Consider the following 21,379-nt stretch of genomic DNA (forward strand, 5'->3'; position numbering starts at 1 on the left):
AAGGAAGGAAGGAAGGAAGGAAAAAGGTTTATGTAATACATCAAAAGAAAATAAGTTGACATAAAAGTACGGAGATGTACATATATCATCGTATATCAGCATACAATGCATAAGTTAAGGATATCCTGTGGTTTGCTGTGGAATGCCGTGATATTTCTCTTTTGTTTAAAGAACTGTTTCTTGCAATAGAGTGACCTAAGGATAAAGATCAGAGATTGTCTGTTAAAATAACTGATCAGGCTACTCAGGGCTGAAAAGATTTGGAGACGAGCAACTTGAGTGGGAAAGAGAAGAGTTTTTTTTTTTCCCCTCTCCTTCCCCCAGAGTCTAGGGAATTTGGGTATACAAGGAGAAGGCATATATATAGTCCCTGGGATATAATTCTAAGATATACCCGGAGAGGCGGTTGGAGGTTTGCTTCTTGTTTGATTGTTGCGATGAGGGGTAAAACCACAAGAAGTGCTGGAGCGGTAGCTAAATCAGCCCGGGCCAGTCTAGGCCCTAGCCCTGGTCCCATGAATAGATATTTATCTCAAGGAAATGGAGAAGGAGAAAGACAACCGGGTATAAAGGGCCGACAGATAGACACAAAGGAGAAGGAGAAAAAAAAAGAGAAAAAGGGTCAGAATAAGACAGTAGTAGAAAACTAGCCTACTCTCAGAACCCAGAATGTAACAAGAACTAGAAGTGGAGGGTGAAGGAGGAAGGGAGGAAGATCAACATGCACCTCAACTACTAACAAAATCTGACATGGAAATAATGTTTGCGGCACTTGAAAACTCCCTGAAGGCCGAGATGACAATACATAAAGATATGGAACATATCCTCTCAAGAGTGGAAGAAGTGGAGACTAAAGTAGATTCTCACTTAAAAATGATAAAACAAAGAGTTAAAAGGGGAAATAAATACATTAAAAAAGGAACAACAGGAACAATCCTATAAAATCCCAAGAAACGTTAAGAAGAAGGACGACGTTAAGACCCTTATTGAAAATTCTCCAAGATCAGGAAATACAATATAACTGGGGCTTCCCTGCATGCCTGATAGCAAGGAAAAATGTAAGAAGTGCTAGACTAAGATGTACAGAAGAGATACCGGACATTTGCAATAAATTGAAAATTCCACTACCAGAAAACGGCAGAAATGTAAACAGACAAGAACAATCAACGACGCGAGACAAATCAAAATGGCAATGGAGCTCTAGGAATAGCACATATGAAGTAGCGTCCTAAATGAAATATGGGATCTGAAAAGTAGCGTTAAAGTTTACAAAGATAAGATGTATTATTATTTAAAGAGGGGGGGGGGTGGGTTGTGGGGAACGGTGAATGAAAAGAGAAAGAGAAAAGAGGATAATAAAATAAGCTAGAGGCGGGGAGGGGAGGCCAGGACTTACGGTGTGGTCAGAGGGCCACTCTTTCTTAGTATAGGAGAGAGGGGCTCAGTGCATCTTATAGATTTCCACCTCAGACTTAGAAGAGTAGAGGGGGCAAGGTTGAGCTCCACAAAACAAAAGTGCTCTCTGCGCTAGAGACCACAGGGTCAAATTACCTTCATCAGGGAGGGGGGGGGAAGGGGAAGAGGATGGGGAGGGGAGAGGGGGGGGGGAGGGGAGAGAGGGGGAAGGGGATGGGAGGGGATGGGGGAGAGGGAGGGGTTTGCATAAGTCGATATAGTCCTCAAGTACCTTGGAACAAAAGTTAGGGATCCCTTGCGCGTCGGCTCGGGGGGGTCCCCCCTCCCAGTCCTTTGTTCGGACCGGCGGGGGGAGGACGCGCAGGGATTAAAAAGGAATGGAAAATACGAATAGTATAAAAATGTTGTCTTATAATGTCCGAGGATTAAACTCCCCAGGGAAGAGAAATATAATACTTCGAGAACTAGATAAAAGCAAGGCTGAAATAATATTCTTACAGGAGACGCATATCACTCAAAACTCAAATACTAAAATATATTCAAGAAATATTCCAACATGGTACTACGGAGATTCACCAATAAGAAGGGCTAAAGGAGTGGCTATTGGAATAGGGAAAAATATACGTTTTCTATTAGAACGAAGAAAAGTGGACCCAGAAGGACGCTTCCTCTTTCTTATAGGTTCCATACAGGGGGTAAAATACACACTTGCCAGTGTATACTGTCCCAATACAAACCCCAAAAAATATCTGATAGAAATATTAAAAGTTTTAATGGAATTTAAACAAGGTAAATTAATACTGGCTGGAGACTTCAATTTCATCATGGACCATAGATTAGACAGTACCTCCATAGCAATAGACAAAGAAGTAAGACAATTAAGGAAATTAAAAGGAAAATTATATGAATACCAATTAGTTGATTCTTGGCAAATACAACACCCAAGTACAAAAGATTACACCTTTTATTCAACTGCGCATGGAACATACTCCAGGCTGGATTACATCATGGTCGAACACAGAAGCTTGGAAGAAATAACAGAAACAAAAATAGGAATAATAACAGCCTCGGATCATAGTCCAGTAATGCTGAAAATTAAATTGCAAGGAGAATCCTTCGAGAAAGGTACATGGAGAATAAATGAAGATATAATTGAAGACAGGGAGATGGAAAAAATTATAATAGAAGAGATCAAAAGATATTTTAAGGAGAATGATACCCCAGAATTATCAAATGCAACAATTTGGGAGGCACATAAGGCAGTCATCAGGGGTAAATTAATATCTATTGGTGCAGGAAAAAAGAAGGAAAGAAGAAAAAATACGCTGAAAATTATAAAGGAAATATATGATCTGGAGCAAAGGCATAAAAAGCAATCAAACAAAGAAATATACCGGATCCTAATTCAAAAAAAGAGATCAATTAAAGGAATGGATGGAACAAGAAGAGAGGAGGGAATATAATAGAGTACTACAGGAGAGATTTAAATGGGATAACAAGCCAGAAAAATACCTTGCAAATAGGATTAAAAAAAAAGAAGTCTTTAAATTACATTGAGAAGATCAAAAATGAGAAAGGAGAAGTGGTAAACAAGACAACGGATATTGCATTAGCATTTCAAAAATACTTCAGCTCTCTATACGTGATAAAAAAAACAGGAAATACATCTTGAAGAAGATATAAGAAAAAAGAAGATACAAGACTACTTAAAAAAAGCAAATTTACCAAAAATAAAACTTGAGCAATTAAAGAGCTGGAAAAAAAAAATAAACGCAAGAGGAGATAAAACAGGCATTAAAAGAAACTCCTGCAGGAAAAAGCCCAGGACCAGACGGGTTCACGGTCAAATATTATAAAAAAATTTCAAGAACAACTGATCCCTAAGTTACAAGAATATCTGAACAATATAGGAGACGAAGAAGAAATACGACGAGAATCGCTATTAGCCCACATTACAATATTATCCAAAGAAGGGAAAGATAGAACTAATTGTTCAAGCTACAGACCTATTGCTCTGTTGAACGTGGACACAAAACTCTATGCTAAAATGTTAGCTACTAGACTAAAAATAATCAAATCCACTCTGGATAAATCCCGATCAGACTGGATTTGTACCGGGGAGAGAAGGAAGGAACAATAGCTTAAAAACAATATTGATGTTACACAGGAGTAAACAAAGTGAATCCCCAGCTCTATTCCTGTCAATAGATGCAGAGAAAGCATTTGACAGGGTAGACTGGGGATTCATGATGGACACGTTGCGGCATTTGGGACTAGGACCAAAAATGATGAAGTGGGTAACAAATCTATATAACGGTCCAACAGCAATGGTAAAGGTTAATGGCAGACTTTCACCTTTGATCGCGATGCAGAACGGAACACGGCAAGGTTGTCCTCTTTCCCCACTACTATATTGGCATTGGAACCATTCCTGGCGATGCTTCGAAACAATCAGGATGTGAGAGGGGTGAGAGTTGGAGAAAAAGAGCACAAAATTGCGGCATACGCGGATGACATCCTGATGTTTGTAACTAACCCAAGAGTGACTCTGCCAAATATACTGAAAGAAATAAAATATGGGGAACTGTCAAATTTCAAAATAAACCCGATAAAAACAGAGATATTAAATATTGGACTAGGGAAAAGGGAAGTTCTGTCCCTCCAAAAAGAATTTCCATTCACATGGGTAAAAGAAGAACTAAAATACCTTGGAATTAAATTAACCTCAAAGGTTGAAAAAATCTTCCCGGCAAATTATATCCCATCAATGAGGTCAAGGAAGAAACAAAAAAATTAAGTATACAACCAATATCATGAATCGGAAGAATAAATATGTTTAAAATGATGGTACTTTCAAAAATAATTTACAAATTTCAGATGTTGCCAGTAAGGATTCCACAGAGTTTTTTCAAAATAATTAAAACAATATTGTTAAAATACATTTGGCATAATAAAAAGCCGAGAATTAAATTTGCACAAATCACAAGGAAAAGGGAGCACGGAGGATTAGCAACTCCAGACATAAGAAATAAAGCAATAGTCTTGTCATGAATGATTGAGTGGACAAATGGAAATAGTGAAAAAAAGTGGGTGGAGATGGAAAACACAATAAGTAAAACCACATTGCACAAAAACATATGGATACCACGAAAGTTCAGAATAATGGATTCGGAAACTCACAAAATAACTAAAAAAGTTTTCAAAATCTGGGATATAGTACACACGAAGACTAAATGGAGATACAATTCACCATTAGCACTCATAGGAACAAATTTTTTTACTCCAGGGAAGGAAATATTTGTAGGACGAGAAATAAGAAATCCACAACTGAAAGATATCACCATAAAAAGGTAGGATTAAAACACGACTAGAATTAGAAGAAATTAATGGGTGGAAGATGAGCGAATGGAATTATTGCCAATTAAGACATCTAGTAAATACAATACCACATCCACTTAAAGAAGAAGAGAAATTAAGCCCCTTGGAAAAACTCCGTTTCACCCAAACGCCACTGAAAAATGGAATATCAAGAATCTATGGAATATTGGCTGACTTAGATGGACAAGAAAGACCAGAGTACATCAAACAATGGGAGAGAGAAATGAATTTAAAATTTGAAGATCAGAAAGTGAAAAGGATGATAGAAATGGGATACAATAATGCCTGGGATATGAAGACCATTGAAATGAACTATAAGCTGTTAGCAAGGTGGTACCTGACACCAGTAAGAACCCACAGATATCAACAAGAGAAAACACCCTTGTGTTGGAGAAAATGCGGTCAAAGAGCAACGATGACACATATATGGTGGGAGTGTCCAATAATAATGGATTACTGGCAAGAAATAGTAAAAAATATAGGGGAGATAACTGGTGAGAGAATGGAACAAAATATATGGACCTGCTTGTTTCACGATCTAAAAATACCAAAGAAACAATACATGAGATCAATGGTCCCAAAACTCCTGAATGCCGCAAAGGGTCTGATCCCAAAATATTGGTTAAAAAGTGGAAAACCAGATATAAGAGAGTGGTACGAAAAAATAGACTATTACTGTAAAATGGATTTGCTGAGAAACAGGGAGAGAAGAGATAACAAGTGTAATAGTCTCTGGGAGGGATGGAAAATATATAAAACCTCAGATATATACTCAGACAAGATGAAGGAAGGAGTAGGTATTGAGCTAGCAGTCGGGGAAGTCGGGGATAACTGATTGAGTGACAAGGAAGGGATAGAGGAATTGTGGTAGTTATATATTTTTAACTTTTTGTAATTAAAATAAATTAAATATTTGTTTGGAAAATTAATAAAGATAATCTTGAATAAATCCACAATGATGTGAAAAATGAGAGGGGACAAATTTGATCTCCAAAGTTGATACGTCTCTCAGAAAATTTTCATGGAAAGTGGAAATAAAAAAAATATATGGCAATCAGTGGCTATTTTTAGCCCTGATCGCTGTATAAATGTCAATGGTTCCAAAAAGTGTCCAATTTGTCAGCTTCAATGTCCAGCTAAAACTGATCACCGCCATTACTAGTAAAGAATTAAAAAAAAAAATTAATAAATAAAAATACCACAAATATATTCCCTAATTTTGTAGATGATATAACTTTTGCACAAAGCAACCAATATACACTTAGAGATTTTTTTAACCAAAAATATGTGAAAGAATACATATTGGCCTAAACTGATGAAGGCTTTTTTTTATTGTACTTTTTTTTGGATATTTATTATAACAAAAAGATATTGTTATAAACAGCAGAGGTGATCAAGTACCACCAAAAAGGAAGCTATTTTTGGGAAAAAAAGGACATCAATTATTTTTTGGGTACAGCATCGCATGACCACGCAATTGTCAGTTAAAGCAATGCAGTGCTGTATCACAAAAAATGGCCTGGTCATTAAGGGGGAAAATCTTCCAGTCCTTAAGTGGTTACATTTCTGGTTGTTTTCTTTGGAGCAGATTTTTACATAGGACTCTACAGACAGCTTCTACTGTTCAGAATAGCTTGCAATCTGCAATTAGGGGACATTTTTTTGTGCATTAAAGTGGTTGTAAACCCTACAATCCACTTTTTACTACAAGTAAGCCTATCATAAGTCTTACCTGCAGCTACCATGGATATCTCCTAAACCTGCACAGTTTAGGAGATAGCCCCTGTATCAGCATGTGCCGACATCATCGGCGCACTGAAGCAATGGCTTATTCGTGCCATTGCTTCAGCTGACGTTTCCTTACCAGTGGCTCCCGCACGTATGCGCAGGGGGTACCATTATCGCTGCTCCAGCCAATCACAGCCCCGGAGCCCGCGGTACCCGGAAATAACTTCGGGAGCGATGTCGCCGGCCAGAGCAGTGTAAGGGGACTGCTGTGGGGGCTTTGATCTAAGGTGAGTATTTCATTAAGAGCTAGTACGCGATGTATACTAGCTCATTATGCCTGTCTTGCAGGTTTTTGTTTTTTTTTTGGGGGGGGGGGGGGGGTCTGCATTTACAACCACTTTAACATACAATGTACCAGCCAAGCCTTAAAGCAGAACCAGACTACATCTGAGCACCACAAACCAAAAATGCCATTTAATCCATTTTGTAATATTCAAAGCAAACTCACCCATCCATGTCTCCATGCATTACTTTGCTGAGAAATTACTTTGAAAAACACCCACCTAGCATTTTAGCTGTGGCCAACTTGAAAAGGCAGATGACTCATGTAGCATTTACTTCCTGGAATCCATCTGCCCTTAGCTCAGGCATGTAGGCAGGAGGGTTTGCTTAGCTGAGAAAACCCCTCCTCCCTTTCTGAGGACTCCTGGGATGTATTGCATCATTTGTCTAGGCTGGAAACCAGGACGTAATTGAAGAAATGTAAAAAAAAAAAAAAAAAAAAAAAGAAAAAGAAGTTTAACAAGTAAATGAGATATACTTTCCTATTTACTAATGCTAACTGCATAGCATAGTAAAAATAGGCAGTGAAGCTCCGCTTTAAGATCCAAAAAAGCTGTTGTTGGAACAGACAACTTGCATGTCTAGTTCACAACTGGTAAAGATTAAACACTAAATTCCCCTGAAGTGTTGGGGGGGGGGGGGGGGGGGGGGAGAAAAAACAAAACAAACACATACACACACACACACACACTCTGAGGCAGTCATCTTGGTAGTAAGTAGAACAGTGAGCAGCACAGTAGTGAAATCTCACTTCGGATCTTCAGAGGTTGTTTGTACAGGAGCACCTAGGCACACTGGCATACCAGGAAGTGCACTGCTCCTTTTCAAGTGGAAGTCAAGACAAGTGATAAATCTTTCACTTTGAGTTTAGTTCCATTCTTAGGTACAGGTAAGTACAGCTTAGGCATACTTACAACACATTCTTCTACTCCTCCCAAGTTTAGGGAAACCACAGGACTTTTTGTTTACAGCCTATTCACATAGAGGGATCCTTCAGGCTTTCAAAGTGCATAAGCTATGCATCCAAGTTTTTATCTAAAGGAGGCCCTGGAGTGCCAGGACTGTAGAAACGCCTACAAAATTACCTCATTTTGGAAAGCATACACAACAAAGGTATTTTTTTAAAGAGGCACGATAAGCCTTTTGAGGATTTTATTATTGTGGAATGTATGTTTTTCTTTTAAGGAACATTGTTACCAAACTGTAAGGCCCCCCGTCATATGGGGCGGATCCGCTCCGCTAGCTCAGCAGGAGATCGCTCCGTTGATCCCTGCTGAGCAGGTGGAGGACAGGTCCGTACCTGCTCACTGAGTAAGGAGGGACCTGTCAGAGAAAAATCGGACAGCATATCCATTTTCATCCAATCCGATGGATGGTGAAGGCATCGCCATCCGTCTGTTTTCAGCAGATCTTGCCGGATCGGATGGCAGGCGGGTGTTAACGGACACATCTTTGCCGATATCTGCCTGCCCATACAAGTCAATGGGTGGCCCACTCGGATCTGCCTGAAAAACAGACAGGCAGATCTTTGCGGGCCGATGGTGTGAAAGGGGCCTTACGGGTAAAGTTCTGTTTAAAGAGGAACTAAACCCTCCTATATAGTTTACAGACAAGGAAGCTGCCATCTTAGCCTTTGATCTGCAGCTGCCATGGTGCTGCACATGTGATCAGTTATGACACCAGCCATTTGATAGCGTGACAGTTCAGTTGAGAGAACATTTAGCTGTGACAGTCATCATTAACGGCATGCCTTGAATAGAACTATTTTGAGAAACTTAAATTGAGGTGTTTAGTTCAGTTTTAAGTGGTTGTAAACCTCCAACATGAAATATGAGCAAAGCATATATAGAGAGCACTGTCATTTTGGTTTGCTGCTTTGTTCCTCTGCTACCAGCATGAATGACTTCTGACAGGTGTTCCCAACAGCAAGAGAAAAATGTTACAGGTACAACTTATGTAGGCGGATGTGCCTCATCTCTCTGTATCACCTGAGGCCAGTCACTTCACTGGGTATATGTGAGGGTTTACAACCACTTTAAAGTACAATGTAATGGAAACTAATCCCATCAATTTAACAGTTTCCCAAACCAATTACATTCTAGGCTTACTGTGAATAACTAGTTACTAGTGCTTATGTTGGCTCTCAGCCAAACCGTCAGACCATTAAATGGCTGGTGTCATAGCTGATCACATGGCAGCTGCAGCTTAAACAGACTAATAAGGCAGCTTTCTTGGCTGTAAATTATAGGAGGGTAGGTCACTTTAGCACAGTTCCTGCATTGCCAGTAAAGTAAACCTGTGTTTTGTCCATGCAGTATGCATTCATTTCCCCTACCCACATTGCTTCATTTATCCACTGGGAGCAAAAAAATATCAGGTACTCAAAAGAATAGAGAAGCATGTGACACACTGACATATCTGGCCTTGCACCATCCCATAGGTGTGGATAATGCCTTAGGCCAACTGTAAGAAATGCACAGCCGAAAATGAATAGAAATAAAAAAAGAAAACCCCAAGTAGATCTGTTCTTAAAAATGTTCCCTCTCCCCTCCTCCTACCTAACCTGCCAAACCTGTAAATTTACCTATTTAACTGCTCAGGTCCAGTCATGCGATCCGGCAGCTTTGCTTAAGGGAACACAATGGATCTGAACTCCAGAAGCTCTAACGTCACCCATAGGTGATCACTATCTACCGCAGCTCCCACTTACTGACAAAAGGGTGCCAGAGCTGCAGGACCATGTGACCAAACTGAAGCAGATTACAGATAGGCAAGTATACAGATCTGTTTTTATACATGTTAGGCAGGATAGATAGGAGGAGGGGGGGAGGGAACAGTCTTAGGTAGTGGCTTTTCTTCCACTTTAAGGTGGCCATAGATGGATCACAATTCCACCAGTACAGCAGGGACCAGCAGAATTTAGATCGGAGTGGAAGTCTGTTTGACAGAAGTCGAGCGTTTGTGTGGATGGAGGAATCTGTCGGGTTTTGTTGCTCAGCCCACTGGGAGAACTAAAAAATACAAAAAAAAAAAAAATCTATGGCAAGCTTTACACAGGGCTGATTGTTCCTGCTCACCACAGCTGAATGGATCAGTGAGGATGAAAAGATACAGATGCAAGAAGGGGGGGGGGGGGGGGGGCGCAAAACACAGGTCCAGTTTATGTTTGTTAGAAAGAGTCTTCATCATTCTAATTTAATATATACTGCACTCAGTCTGGCACCCATTTGTTCCCATTTCTACACAGAGCTCATCACTTCATTCTAAGGGAGCTGCTTCCAGGTGCTAATCATACAAGATCTCGGATCATTTTTGGACTTTATGTTTTAACAAATGTTTTAATATTATGTGTGCTTACACACACACACAATTTTATGTATACCTATATTCCAGTTGCTATATAATTTCATGTTGTCACCACATCTAGCACCACTGTTCACCCCTGTTTTTAATTCAATATTCCACTTGAGGACGTTACTGCTGTGGACTCAGTACATACAGAGTTATGTAGTTCCTGAACAAAAAAAAAAAAAAAATGCATTTACAAAATCTAAATACAGTCCATAAAAAAAAACAAAAAAAAAAGGTAATACCTGGAGAAAAGACAAAGGAATTCAAATTAAAGGGGAACCATCTTACCAAAACAAGGACAATGGTAAGCTATGTGGAAAATACTAAAAAGAAAAATTTAAAAAAATTATGAATAGACAATGTGCAAACACAAAACAGACTGCAGAGATAGCTTAATGTTCATCTGCCAGTACAAGATATAAAGAGGAAATTCATACAGATTGCAACGTTCCTCAGAAATATGTCACACTGCTCAAGCTAAAGTATACTCCTTTAAAAAATATAAGAAGCGGTGTCTCTAGTAGAAATCCTCAGGGCAGAGGAACAGTAAACATGAAGAGACATCTGCAAACAGCGATCACTTCCTGTTATGTCAGTGAAATGTGCTAGTCACCAAGTGCCCAAGTAATGTAGCATTCCAGAAAACTGAATGATGAATGTATTATACTATGCAAAGAGACGGCGGGGAGTAAGCCAGCTTTGCAATTTACCAATAGATTACACAATCCTGTTTTTAACCTTTAATAAATTAGGCTGTTAATTTCTTGCAGGCCTTATACTGCAAGTCTTAATGATAAATCACAAATCCTGTATCAGAAACTTTTCAAGTACAAAATGTAAATGGATAGCTTAAAGTGGATGTAGTATCAGATATAAAATTGTTGCACAAGTCTATTGTGTAGCCCTGTTTGTACTGATCTTCAGTAGATGTGACTAAATTTTGTTATCGGCTCTCGCACAGCTACATTGAAATATCCTAGGAGCACTTGGTCAGAAAGTACAAGAAAACAGAATTATTGACTCAACTGTAAAATTCATTTTTTGGAACACATCACAGGTGAGTTAATTCTAATGCCCCGTACACACGGTCGGATTTTCCGATGGAAAATGTGTGATAGGACCTTGTTGTCGGAAATTCTGACCGTGTGTAGGCTCCATCACACATTTTCCATCGGATTTTCCAACAAACACAGTTTGAGAGCAGGATATAAAATTTTCTGACAACAAAATCCGTTGTCGGAAATTCCGATCGTGTGTACACAAATCCGACGGACAAAGTGCCACGCATGCTCAGAATAAATAAAGAGATGAAAGCTATTGGCCACTGCCCCGTTTATAGTCCCGACGTACGTGTTTTACGTCACCGCGTTTAGAACGATCGGATTTTCCGACAACTTTGTGTGACCGTGTGTATGCAAGACAAGTTTGAGCCAACATCCGTCGGAAAAAATCCTAGGATTTTGTTGTCGGAAAAAATCCTAGGATTTTGTTGTCGGAATGTCCGAACAAAGTCCAACCGTGTGTATGGGGCATTAGACTATTTGGTTATGCTCCAACTCCAGTAGATTGGACACTGCCCAGCATAACTCTTCCCACACCCAGCATTACCTTAGTTTTGTCAGCAAGCAATGTCAAAGTTAAACCAGAGGGAAGGGACAAGTGTTCTGTGGTACTCCAAAAAATGGGCTCTCTTAATCATACATCACAAGACAGAGGAATTCTCAGTCTACTGGGATGTCTAAAAGCAATCCCTTGAGGGGCAGGCAACAGCACAAAATGGCTCACAGACCCAACAGTAACAACTATCGAGGAACAACTGATAATGCCCCTACTGGACTGCCTGTAGGATTTTCTGATCCAGGCCAAGGTTTGCTAAGGCCTGGTCATCCACCTGGTTCGCTGAGGTCTGATGTGGAAAAACCCACAAAGTGTCAACAGGTCTGATAGAGTAGGCTTTCACAGGAAAGGGAAGAATCCTACCTTGCAGGTCATGCTTCTGAATAATGACCTGCCTAATCCACCTAGCAATTGTGGATCTAGAGGCAGCCTGTCCCTTCCAAGAACATTCATGCAACATAAACAAGGTGTCAGATTGACAAAGAGGTCGTGGTTGTGAGTAGTGGAGCACAATCTCCTCAGGATGTTTAAGAGCCAGAAAAAAAAAAAAAAGAGAATGTCCTGGTTCAAAAGAAATCCTGCGACCACCTTTATAGCAAATTTTCAAATGTCTTGAAAATCGGGGCACATCCACTGCTCTACTGACTGACTCTGTCCACTTCTAAGGTAGTGCAAGTTTATATTATATTTTTACAGTGTGATTTGCTTTATTATATTTTTTTCTCAATTTTCCTTACTATTTAGTTAGGCCTTGCTAGTTAATTTCAGGGGGGAAAAAAAAAAAGTGTGCCGAACCTCAGTAATCTTTCACGTTGTTCAGGTAGATCTCCCCTATCAAAGGTTGCCTACCCCTGCTATACAGACTGAGCGAGTACAGCTATATGCGTTCACCTGTCATTTCAGCCAGCAAGAGCCTGCAGATTACTGTGCTTGAATCCAGTATATTCAGCTGAACGGCCATTTGAAAGAGGCCTAATGGTCAATCTCTGCATGTTGAAGAATATAAAGCAACAGTCAACCTACTCCACCCACTTCAATTTTTTTTTTTTTTTTTGCAAAATATGACATATGCAGTAAATCTACATCAGCTTTCTCTTTTCCTTTAAACCTTCATTACACAATGATCATATTGATGACCAACTGCCTATAATCAAAAGAAAGGAAAATCAAACTACAAGGATGCACGCTGCTTGCTGTAACAGCATAACACGGTAATCCCGCTGAGCTACTCAGCACCAGTCTCATTCATTACGGGATACATAAAAAATGATAGGTTTAACCATTTCTAAGTCTACAAAAGGAAGCGCATACATTTCTCACACAGTACAGAGTTGACACCAAGCACCTTCTCCGTTTCTGGCCAGACCGGGGACAGATGACTTCTGCTGCTTTGCTGAATAAGGTGGACCATTCATTTTAATTTTGATCTTTTTGGGGTTTACAACCACTTAAAAAGCAAAAACCTTTCTGAATGTGCAAGTTAAGAACTGTGCAAGTGTGCATCCTTGCAAGTCAGTGTTACTTTTTACATTAACCATTTTTCATATTTATGGATATGAAATCTGTGTTCAGGTAATGAACTACAAAAATATAAGCAGCCTTCACATACCTAGATATAAAAAAGGTATACAAATTACAATACCAATAAAGTGTGGTGCTAAAGAGAAAAGAAAAACTTCTATGTGTTACATTCATAAACCAAAGGAAAGCAAAAATGACCTTGAGCCCATGTTCACACTGAGCTGTGGGAATGAAGCCGTGCGAGTTTCTGCTGAACTCACACCATTTTACTCCCGCATGTCGGTCCCGATTTGGGCCGCGATTTCAGAGACGTCTGTGCAGGTTTCTGCACAGATGTCAATGTAAACCGCAGCTCGAAATCGCAAAAGTAGCACAGAAACAACTTTTTGAAATCGGTGCAGTGCCGCAGATGCGGCATCGCACCAATTAGGATGGTGCCATTGACAGCAATTGCCGATTTGACATGTCAAATTGCATGTCAAAACGCTCCAGTGTGAACCAGGGTTAACACAAACCACAAGTGTATGAAAGTCATTATCAAAGAAAAAAACAAATATCGACATCACCCAAAATTAACACTTAGTGACCCACAGTCACAATCATTTTTTTATAACAGTGTGTGGTACGCAGAAACAAAGATGTAATAACTGTGTGCCAACTGATCACAAATGGTGCAACTTAGGGAGAGTCCAGGGGCAAGCCTGATAAAACTAGGACAGAACCAACCAAGGAGGAAAAGGATTCCTCCACACCAACCTAAATACATCAGGAATTACTAACCAGCACCCCTTCACCCCAGTAGAAGAGATGACTGTGCTGTGTTCTAGAAAACTGATAACAGATACTACACTTGATCTTGGCTATTAGGCTAAGAAACGAGTGGTCTCTGCCCTTGTGCAAATATAGGAGCATGATCACATACTGAATAGAAATCCTATGGGCTGTGTAACCTGCAGAGTTGAAGCAACCAGGTAATAGAAAATCCTAGGATTGGGGTAAAGCGCTGCTGACTTCAAAATCACATGTAAAACAAGAATCACATTTTTCTTTTTTGCATGTGATTGGGTATCCTTTCTAAAAGTGAATTTTTACCACATTCACCAAGCAAAGTGAAAATTCCCTTACAAAGTGAACAGCCTATTCTAACCTTTTGTACATCAACCCCATAGTGCATTCATGCACACTTGTAAAACAAAATTTTAAACTCACAATTTCTGAAGGTTTGTGTTAAAAATAAATAGTCATGTCAAAGTTTGCATACAATTGTTACCCAACTCAAAATTACCAATTGCTACTGCTAAATTTTAAAGACACAATAACATGTCTTAAAGAAAAATTCCAGGTATGAATATTTTTACATAGTTACATTGGTCCTGCTTGGACCAACAAAACTATACATATACCATACCTGTGAGATCCCTCTAGCAGCTGGAAATTACTGCAGTAGACGCCGGCACTACGGCGTTCTCTCCACTAGCTTCCGGGTCGGGTGCTGCTGCTTTTTATGAAGAATAAAAAAATGAACTGAAATTAAAGTCTGTGGGGAGACACTGGTCAATGAATTGATATGGCAAGACTTAGTACAGTATTACACAGCTATGCCCAGTGTGGGCTGGCTCCTCCACTACCGATCACTTGCAGGGAGAGTTGGACCAATTGACTTGGACTGTAATCTGCAATTTGTCTCTCAGGAAAGCCAGCAGTTTAAGGCAGGCCATACACATACATAATACAATTTTCTTTTCTGCAACCCATGAAAAATCGCACAATTCCCCCATCAACACAGTCATGGCAGAAAGCTGTCCCTGCCGATAGAACACAGTGAACATTGCTAGAGGCTACCCACTGGCAATAATCGCATCTTAAAAATCCAACATGCTGATTGTACCAGACGATTGATGGATCGACTTAAGTACAATTAGCCTGCCCATACATGGTTCGAATGTCGCCTGCCCCTGGTGAACTGGCTGAGATTCAAACCGTCTATGGCCGGCTTAAAAATAAGAAGTGAAGTTGTTACTGAAAGGCAGTGCCTACAACTGCTACTGTAAATAGCCTGCATTGTACTCTGAACTGGGAAGTGACTGTAAGAAAAATATTTTTTTTTCCGCAAAGTATTTTTGTTGCTTTATTTCAAAATAAACTAACCCCTTGACCTCTGGAAAATTTACCGCTTTCATGACCAGGCCACTTTTCGCGATACGGCACTGACTTACTTTGACAAATGCGCAGTCATGCAACACTGTACCCAAATAAAACAGATGTCTTTTTTCCCCACAAATAGAGCTTTTCTTTGGTGGTATTTGATCACCGCTGCGGTTTTTATTTTTTGTGCTATAACCAAAAAAAAAAAAAAACCCTTCATAAATTTAGGCCAACATGTATTCTGCTACATGTTTTTGTTAAAAAAAATCCCAATAAGTGTATACTGATTGTAGATGCTATAAGGTTTGCGTAAACCAAACTATGGGATATTTATACTAATAATGGCAGCGATCAATATTGCGACGGACAATCTGACACTAAAACTGACACTTTGCGGGAAACAATGACACTAATGCAGTGATCAATGCTAAAAATATGCACTGTCATTGTACTGACACTGGCTGGGAAAGGGTTAAACATTTAGTGCAATCAAAGGGTTAACTATGTGCCTAGCCAGTGTTTGTGTTTACTATCTGTGCTGCTTTTACTAGAAGAGATGTTAGTTCCTTGCAGGTACATTCCTTCCCCGCTGTCAGAATGGAGCCTTGTTTACATAGGAAGAGCTCCTTACCGAGTCTCTGCCCGACGATCGGCAGGTGCCGGCAGACATCCAGTGCCTGGCATCCGCAGATCAGCTTCTGCTGTGAATAATCACAGCAGAAGCGGTCTGCCGAGAGCCCTCCCCTCCTGAAGGCGGAAGTGCAGCATCACGTACAGTTGTGCTCATAAGTTTACATACCCTGGCAGAATTTATGATTTCTTTTTCATATTTTTTCATTTTGAATTCTGAAAAATGGCCAACACAAACTTTTCTTTCACTCATGGTTAGTGTTTGGCCGAAGCCATTTATTATCAATCAACTGTGTTTACTCTATTTAAATCATAATGACAACAGAAACTAGCCAAATGACCCTGATCAAAAGTTTACATACCCCAGTTCTTCATACCGTGTATTGCCCCCTTTAACATCAATGACAGCTTGAAGGCTTTTGTGGTATTTGTGGATAAGGCTCTTTATCTTCTCAGATGGTAAAGCTGCTTATTCCTCTTGGCAAAAAGCCTCCCAGGTCCTGTAAATTCTTGGGCTGTCTTGCATGAACTGCACGTTTGAGATCTCCCCAGAGTGGCTCAATGATATTGAGGTCAGGAGACTGAGATGGCCACTCCAGAACCTTCACTTTATTCTGCTGTAGCCAATGACAGGTCAACTTGGCCTTGTGTTTTGGATCATTGTCATGTTGGAATGTCCAAGTACATCCCATGCGCGGCTTCCTGGCTGATGAATGCAAATGTTCCTCCAGTATTTTTTGATCACATACTGCATTCATCTTGCCATCAATTTTGACCAAATTTCCTGAACATTTGTAGCTTACACATCCCCAAAACATCAGTGATCCACCTCCGTGTTTCACAGTAGGAATGGTGTACCCTTCATTATAGGCCTTTTTGACTCCTCTCCAAATGTAGCGTTGTGGCCAAAAAGATGAATTTTGGTCTCATCACTCCAAATGACTTTGTGCCAGAAGGTTTGAGGCTTGTCTCTGTGCTTTTTGGCATATTGCAAGAGGGATACTTTGTGGCATTTGTGTAGTAATGGCTTTCTTCTGGCGATTCAACCATGCAGCCCATCTTTCTTCAAGTGTCTCATTATTGTGCATCTTGAAACAGCCACACCACATTTTCAGAGAGTCCTGTATTTCACCTGAAGTTATTTGTGGGTTTTTCTTTCCATCCCGAACAATTTTCCTGGCAGTTGTGGCTGAAATTTTAGTTGGTCTACCTGACCTTGGTTTGGTTTCAACAGAACCCCTCATTCTCCACTTCTTGATTAGAGTTTGAACACTGCTGATTGGCATTCTCAATTCCTTGGATATCTTTTCATATCCCTTTCCTGTTTTATACAGTTCAACTACCTTTTCCCGCAGATCCTTTGACAATTCTTTTGCTTTCCCCATGACTCAGAATCCAGAAACGTCAGTACAGCACTGGATGAAAGATGAGGGACTGTCAGGAGTCCAGAAACTCATTGACCTTTTATACACACACACTAATTACAAGCAAACAGATCATAGGTGAGGATGGTTACCTTTAATAGCCATTCAAACCCCTTTGTGTCAACTTGTGTGCATGTTATCAGGCCAAAATCACCAGGGTATGTAAACTTTTGATCAGGGTCATTTGGGTAGTTTCTGTTGCCGTTATGATTTAAAGAGAGTAAACATAGTTGATTGATAATAAATGGCTTCAGCCAAACACTAACCATGAGTGAAAAATGTTTGTGTTATCATTCATATTCGCTGAAAAATGGCCAAGATATCATAAATCCTGCCAGGGTACGTAAACTTATGAGCACAACTGTATATATTCACGTGATACTACGCACAGCTGCCACCCTGTAGCAGCAAAACTGCAAGCGGTTAAAATATCCTCAGTGTTTGTTTTACAAAAATGCTCACTTTGCTCAGACTATACCTTAATGTTTTTAGACCAAAATCTAAGGAATAGGATATCTTTCAGCTGAAGCTTTAATCAATTCCCCCCAGTGCCTTGAAATGCCAGTTATTTTTATCTTTTTGTGTTTATGTGGATCTCACCTTGAGCAAACTGTATCATTGTCATTCTAGCACTTTTGAGCTGCCTAGATGAATTAAATGTTACTTACCAAATAAATTACTTGAATGCCCTTGTTTTAGTACAGGTTTCAGTTCATTTAATCCCCAGGCATATCGCTTATAATTATCCCAGGCAAACTTCATCATCTGTAGGGAAAAAAAAGGAACGGAAGATCAAATCACAGAGAAAAAGGCAAATTAGAATCTGACAGCAAGTGCTTTAAAATGGATAACTACGAAAACATCTATTAAAAGGTCTCATTTAAAAGTGAAGCACAGAGATTTTAAAGTGTATGGAAAGCAAAAAACTTTGTTTTGGAGTAGGGAACTGTTAAAACCAGTGTTTGTCGAGATTTCTTCTAACATCCTGTTGTGTCTTCACAGTACAAGGAAGATTACCATCAGAACAACCATTATATAAGGAATGTAACAAAACCAGTAGAACTTTGCACTACAGCGCTCAGTATTCACAGAGAAGCTTGCCATAAAGTGTGCAAAAAGCCATAAACCACTGCGCAACTCGGGCTGGATAATTGTAGAGATATTTTCATTTAGGTAGCACTCTATACATTTCATTGGTTTGTAATTTAAAGACACAGCACATTATGAGAGCAGCAACCAATAAATAGCACAAATTATTCATATGTTGTACACCATAAGCATGGAAAAAAATATATACATATTTGATTTAAGGTTATCCATTCCAAAAGAAAAATTTTACAAATTATGACTAAAATTTGTGAATTTAATTTGTGCATAGAATGCATTCAGGTGAAAAACCTTAAAGGATTTGTAAACCCCCCACCCCCTTTTTTTTTTTTTTTTTTTTTTTTTTTATAAAAGCCAAAACATGCCTATACTTACCTGCTCTGTGCAATAATTTTGCACAGAGCAGCCCCGATAGTCTTCATCTGGGGTACCCCTACGGAAAGCAGTTTTACCTGGGGGCACCTATGCAGGCTCCTTTCTGAGTCCTGCTGCTGTGTTCACTGACACAGACAGTGGGACTCAGCCCTGCCCGGTGTCACTGGATTTGATTGACATCAATCTGTCCAATGACATGAGAGACAGTGGCTGGAGCCGCTGCACTCATCGCTGGATCAGATCAGTCTCAGGTAGGGAAAAGAATGATCGGGGGGAGCTACAGCACAGAAGGCGTTTCACCTTAGTGCATAGAATGCATTAAGGTGAAAAACCTTGAGGCTTCACAACCACTTTAACCACTTCCTTCCCCGCCCATAGTCAAATGACATCCGCAGGAGGGCTCTCCCATCCTGGGTGGGCGTCATATGACGTCCTCGGCTTCCTGGCCATCTAGGGGGCGCGCGCCAAGTCACTCGGGAGCCGATGTCTGCCGGGCACCCGCGACTGCCTGATAACAGAACAGGGCCGTGGATCTGCATGTGTAAACACACAGACCCACCTCCTGTCAGGTGAGAGGAGACCAATGGTGTGTTCCCAGTACAGAGGAACACCAATCGGTCTCCTGCCCTTGCGAGTCCCCTCCCCCTACAGTTAGAATCGCTCCCTAGGTAACAGTTAACCCCTTGATCACCCCCTAGCGTTAACCCCTTCCCTGCCACTGACATTTATACAGTAATCAGTGCATTTTTATAGCACTGGTCACTGTATAAATGTGAATGGTCCCAAATTAGTGTCAAAAGTGTCCGATATGTCCGCCGCAATGTCAGTCATAATTTAAAAAAATATATATACAATTAAAAAAATAATTCGCAGATCGCCGCCTTACTAGTAGGAAAAAAAAAAAAAAAATAATAATAATAATAATACAAAATGCCATTAATCTATCCCCTATTTTGTAGAAGCTATAACTTTTGCTCAAACCAATCAATATACGCTTATTGAGATTTTTTTTTTTTTTACCAAAAATATGTAGAAGAATACATATCGGCCTAAACTGGGGAAAAAAAAAATTGGGATATTTATTATAGCAAAAAGTAAAAAAAAAAGTGTTTATTTTTTTTCAAACTTGTCACTCTTGTTTATAGCGCAAGGAATAAAAACCGCAGAGGTGATCAAAATACCACCAAAAGAAAGCTCTATTTGTGGAGAAAAAAAAATGATAAAAGTTTAATTTGGGTACAGTGTTGCATGACCGCGCAATTGCCATTCAAAATTACAAAAGTTACAGCACTGAAAACTGGCCTGGGCAGGAAGGGGGTGAAAATGCCCTGCATTGAAGTGGTTAATAACCCAACATCTTACTCGCATGTGATTACCATAACCAGGTTTTGAGCAACATATTTAGGGAAAAGGAAAAAAGGAAACTGCAGTCATTCATGCTTGACTTCAAAAACACTTGTTTTAAACCAGGCCTGTTTGTGAATTCCCAAAATTATTTGTATGTATACATTGGTCACTTTGATACTACCAGTTCAACATCAGTCATATCAATGTCCAATTTGACCCTGTAGGTTTTATATCTATAAATCGCTCGCTCTATTCCCCCCCCCCCCCCATGAACTTTTTTTTTTTAATAGTATGTTAATTGTTTACATAAACTGTTATAGATTTGTACTATGAAAAGAAAAACCAAAAAACAAATTGCAATTTCAAAAGTCTTTAGGAGGCATTTTACCTTTTTTTGTGTCGGCCTCCAAGTGCCCCTCCATGTTTGCCTGTGTGTCCATGCACATGGACCTTAACAGGTGTTTAGAGGCAGAAAATAAAAAAAAAAAAATAAAAAAAATAAAAAGGATTTGTTTTATTTTGTTGCAAATCTGTTTTTCTAGTTTTTAGTGGAAAAATTCAAAGAATTCTGATTTAAAAAAAAAAGAAAAGAAAAGGAGTATTCATTAAAAAAACTGTATAAATGCTGCACAAGGACTTTTCCTATATTTCCTGTAGGTGTCTCCCTTGAGGTATAAAGAACCAGGCAGCTAGCCATAGTGTAATGCAAGTTTTCACTTCACCTAAAATCCATACCACTGAAGTCTTAAAAGGATTTAAATGATCATTGAATACGCAGCAAAAAGAAAGTTACAAACTAACAGTTACATCCAAGTTGTATCATTACCTTATTATTGAGTTTGCACATAGGTCTTCTTCAACACAGCAAAAATGAGAAAAAAAAAAAAAAAAAGTGAAGAAAAACTCCTGAAACCAACTTAGGAGAAACACACACGAGCAATATCTGTCACATTACAGAATCCACTATACCAGCATGATAATATTGTTAAGAACTGAAC

General features: G+C 39.5%; 1 protein-coding gene across 1 annotated transcript in view; it reads right to left on the bottom strand.

Annotated features, from left to right (window-relative positions):
• MAN1A1 (mannosidase alpha class 1A member 1) overlaps positions 1-21,379 on the bottom strand; it is a 332,653-nt gene that overhangs the window by 242,837 nt on the left and 68,437 nt on the right. The window contains exon 2 of the mRNA XM_073627169.1: positions 18,221-18,317. Within this exon, the coding sequence (XP_073483270.1) occupies positions 18,221-18,317 (97 nt within the window). The remainder of the gene's footprint in view (positions 1-18,220; positions 18,318-21,379) is intronic.

Source organism: Aquarana catesbeiana, linkage group LG04, assembly GCF_042186555.1.
Source record: "Aquarana catesbeiana isolate 2022-GZ linkage group LG04, ASM4218655v1, whole genome shotgun sequence".
Lineage (NCBI taxonomy): Eukaryota > Metazoa > Chordata > Amphibia > Anura > Ranidae > Aquarana > Aquarana catesbeiana.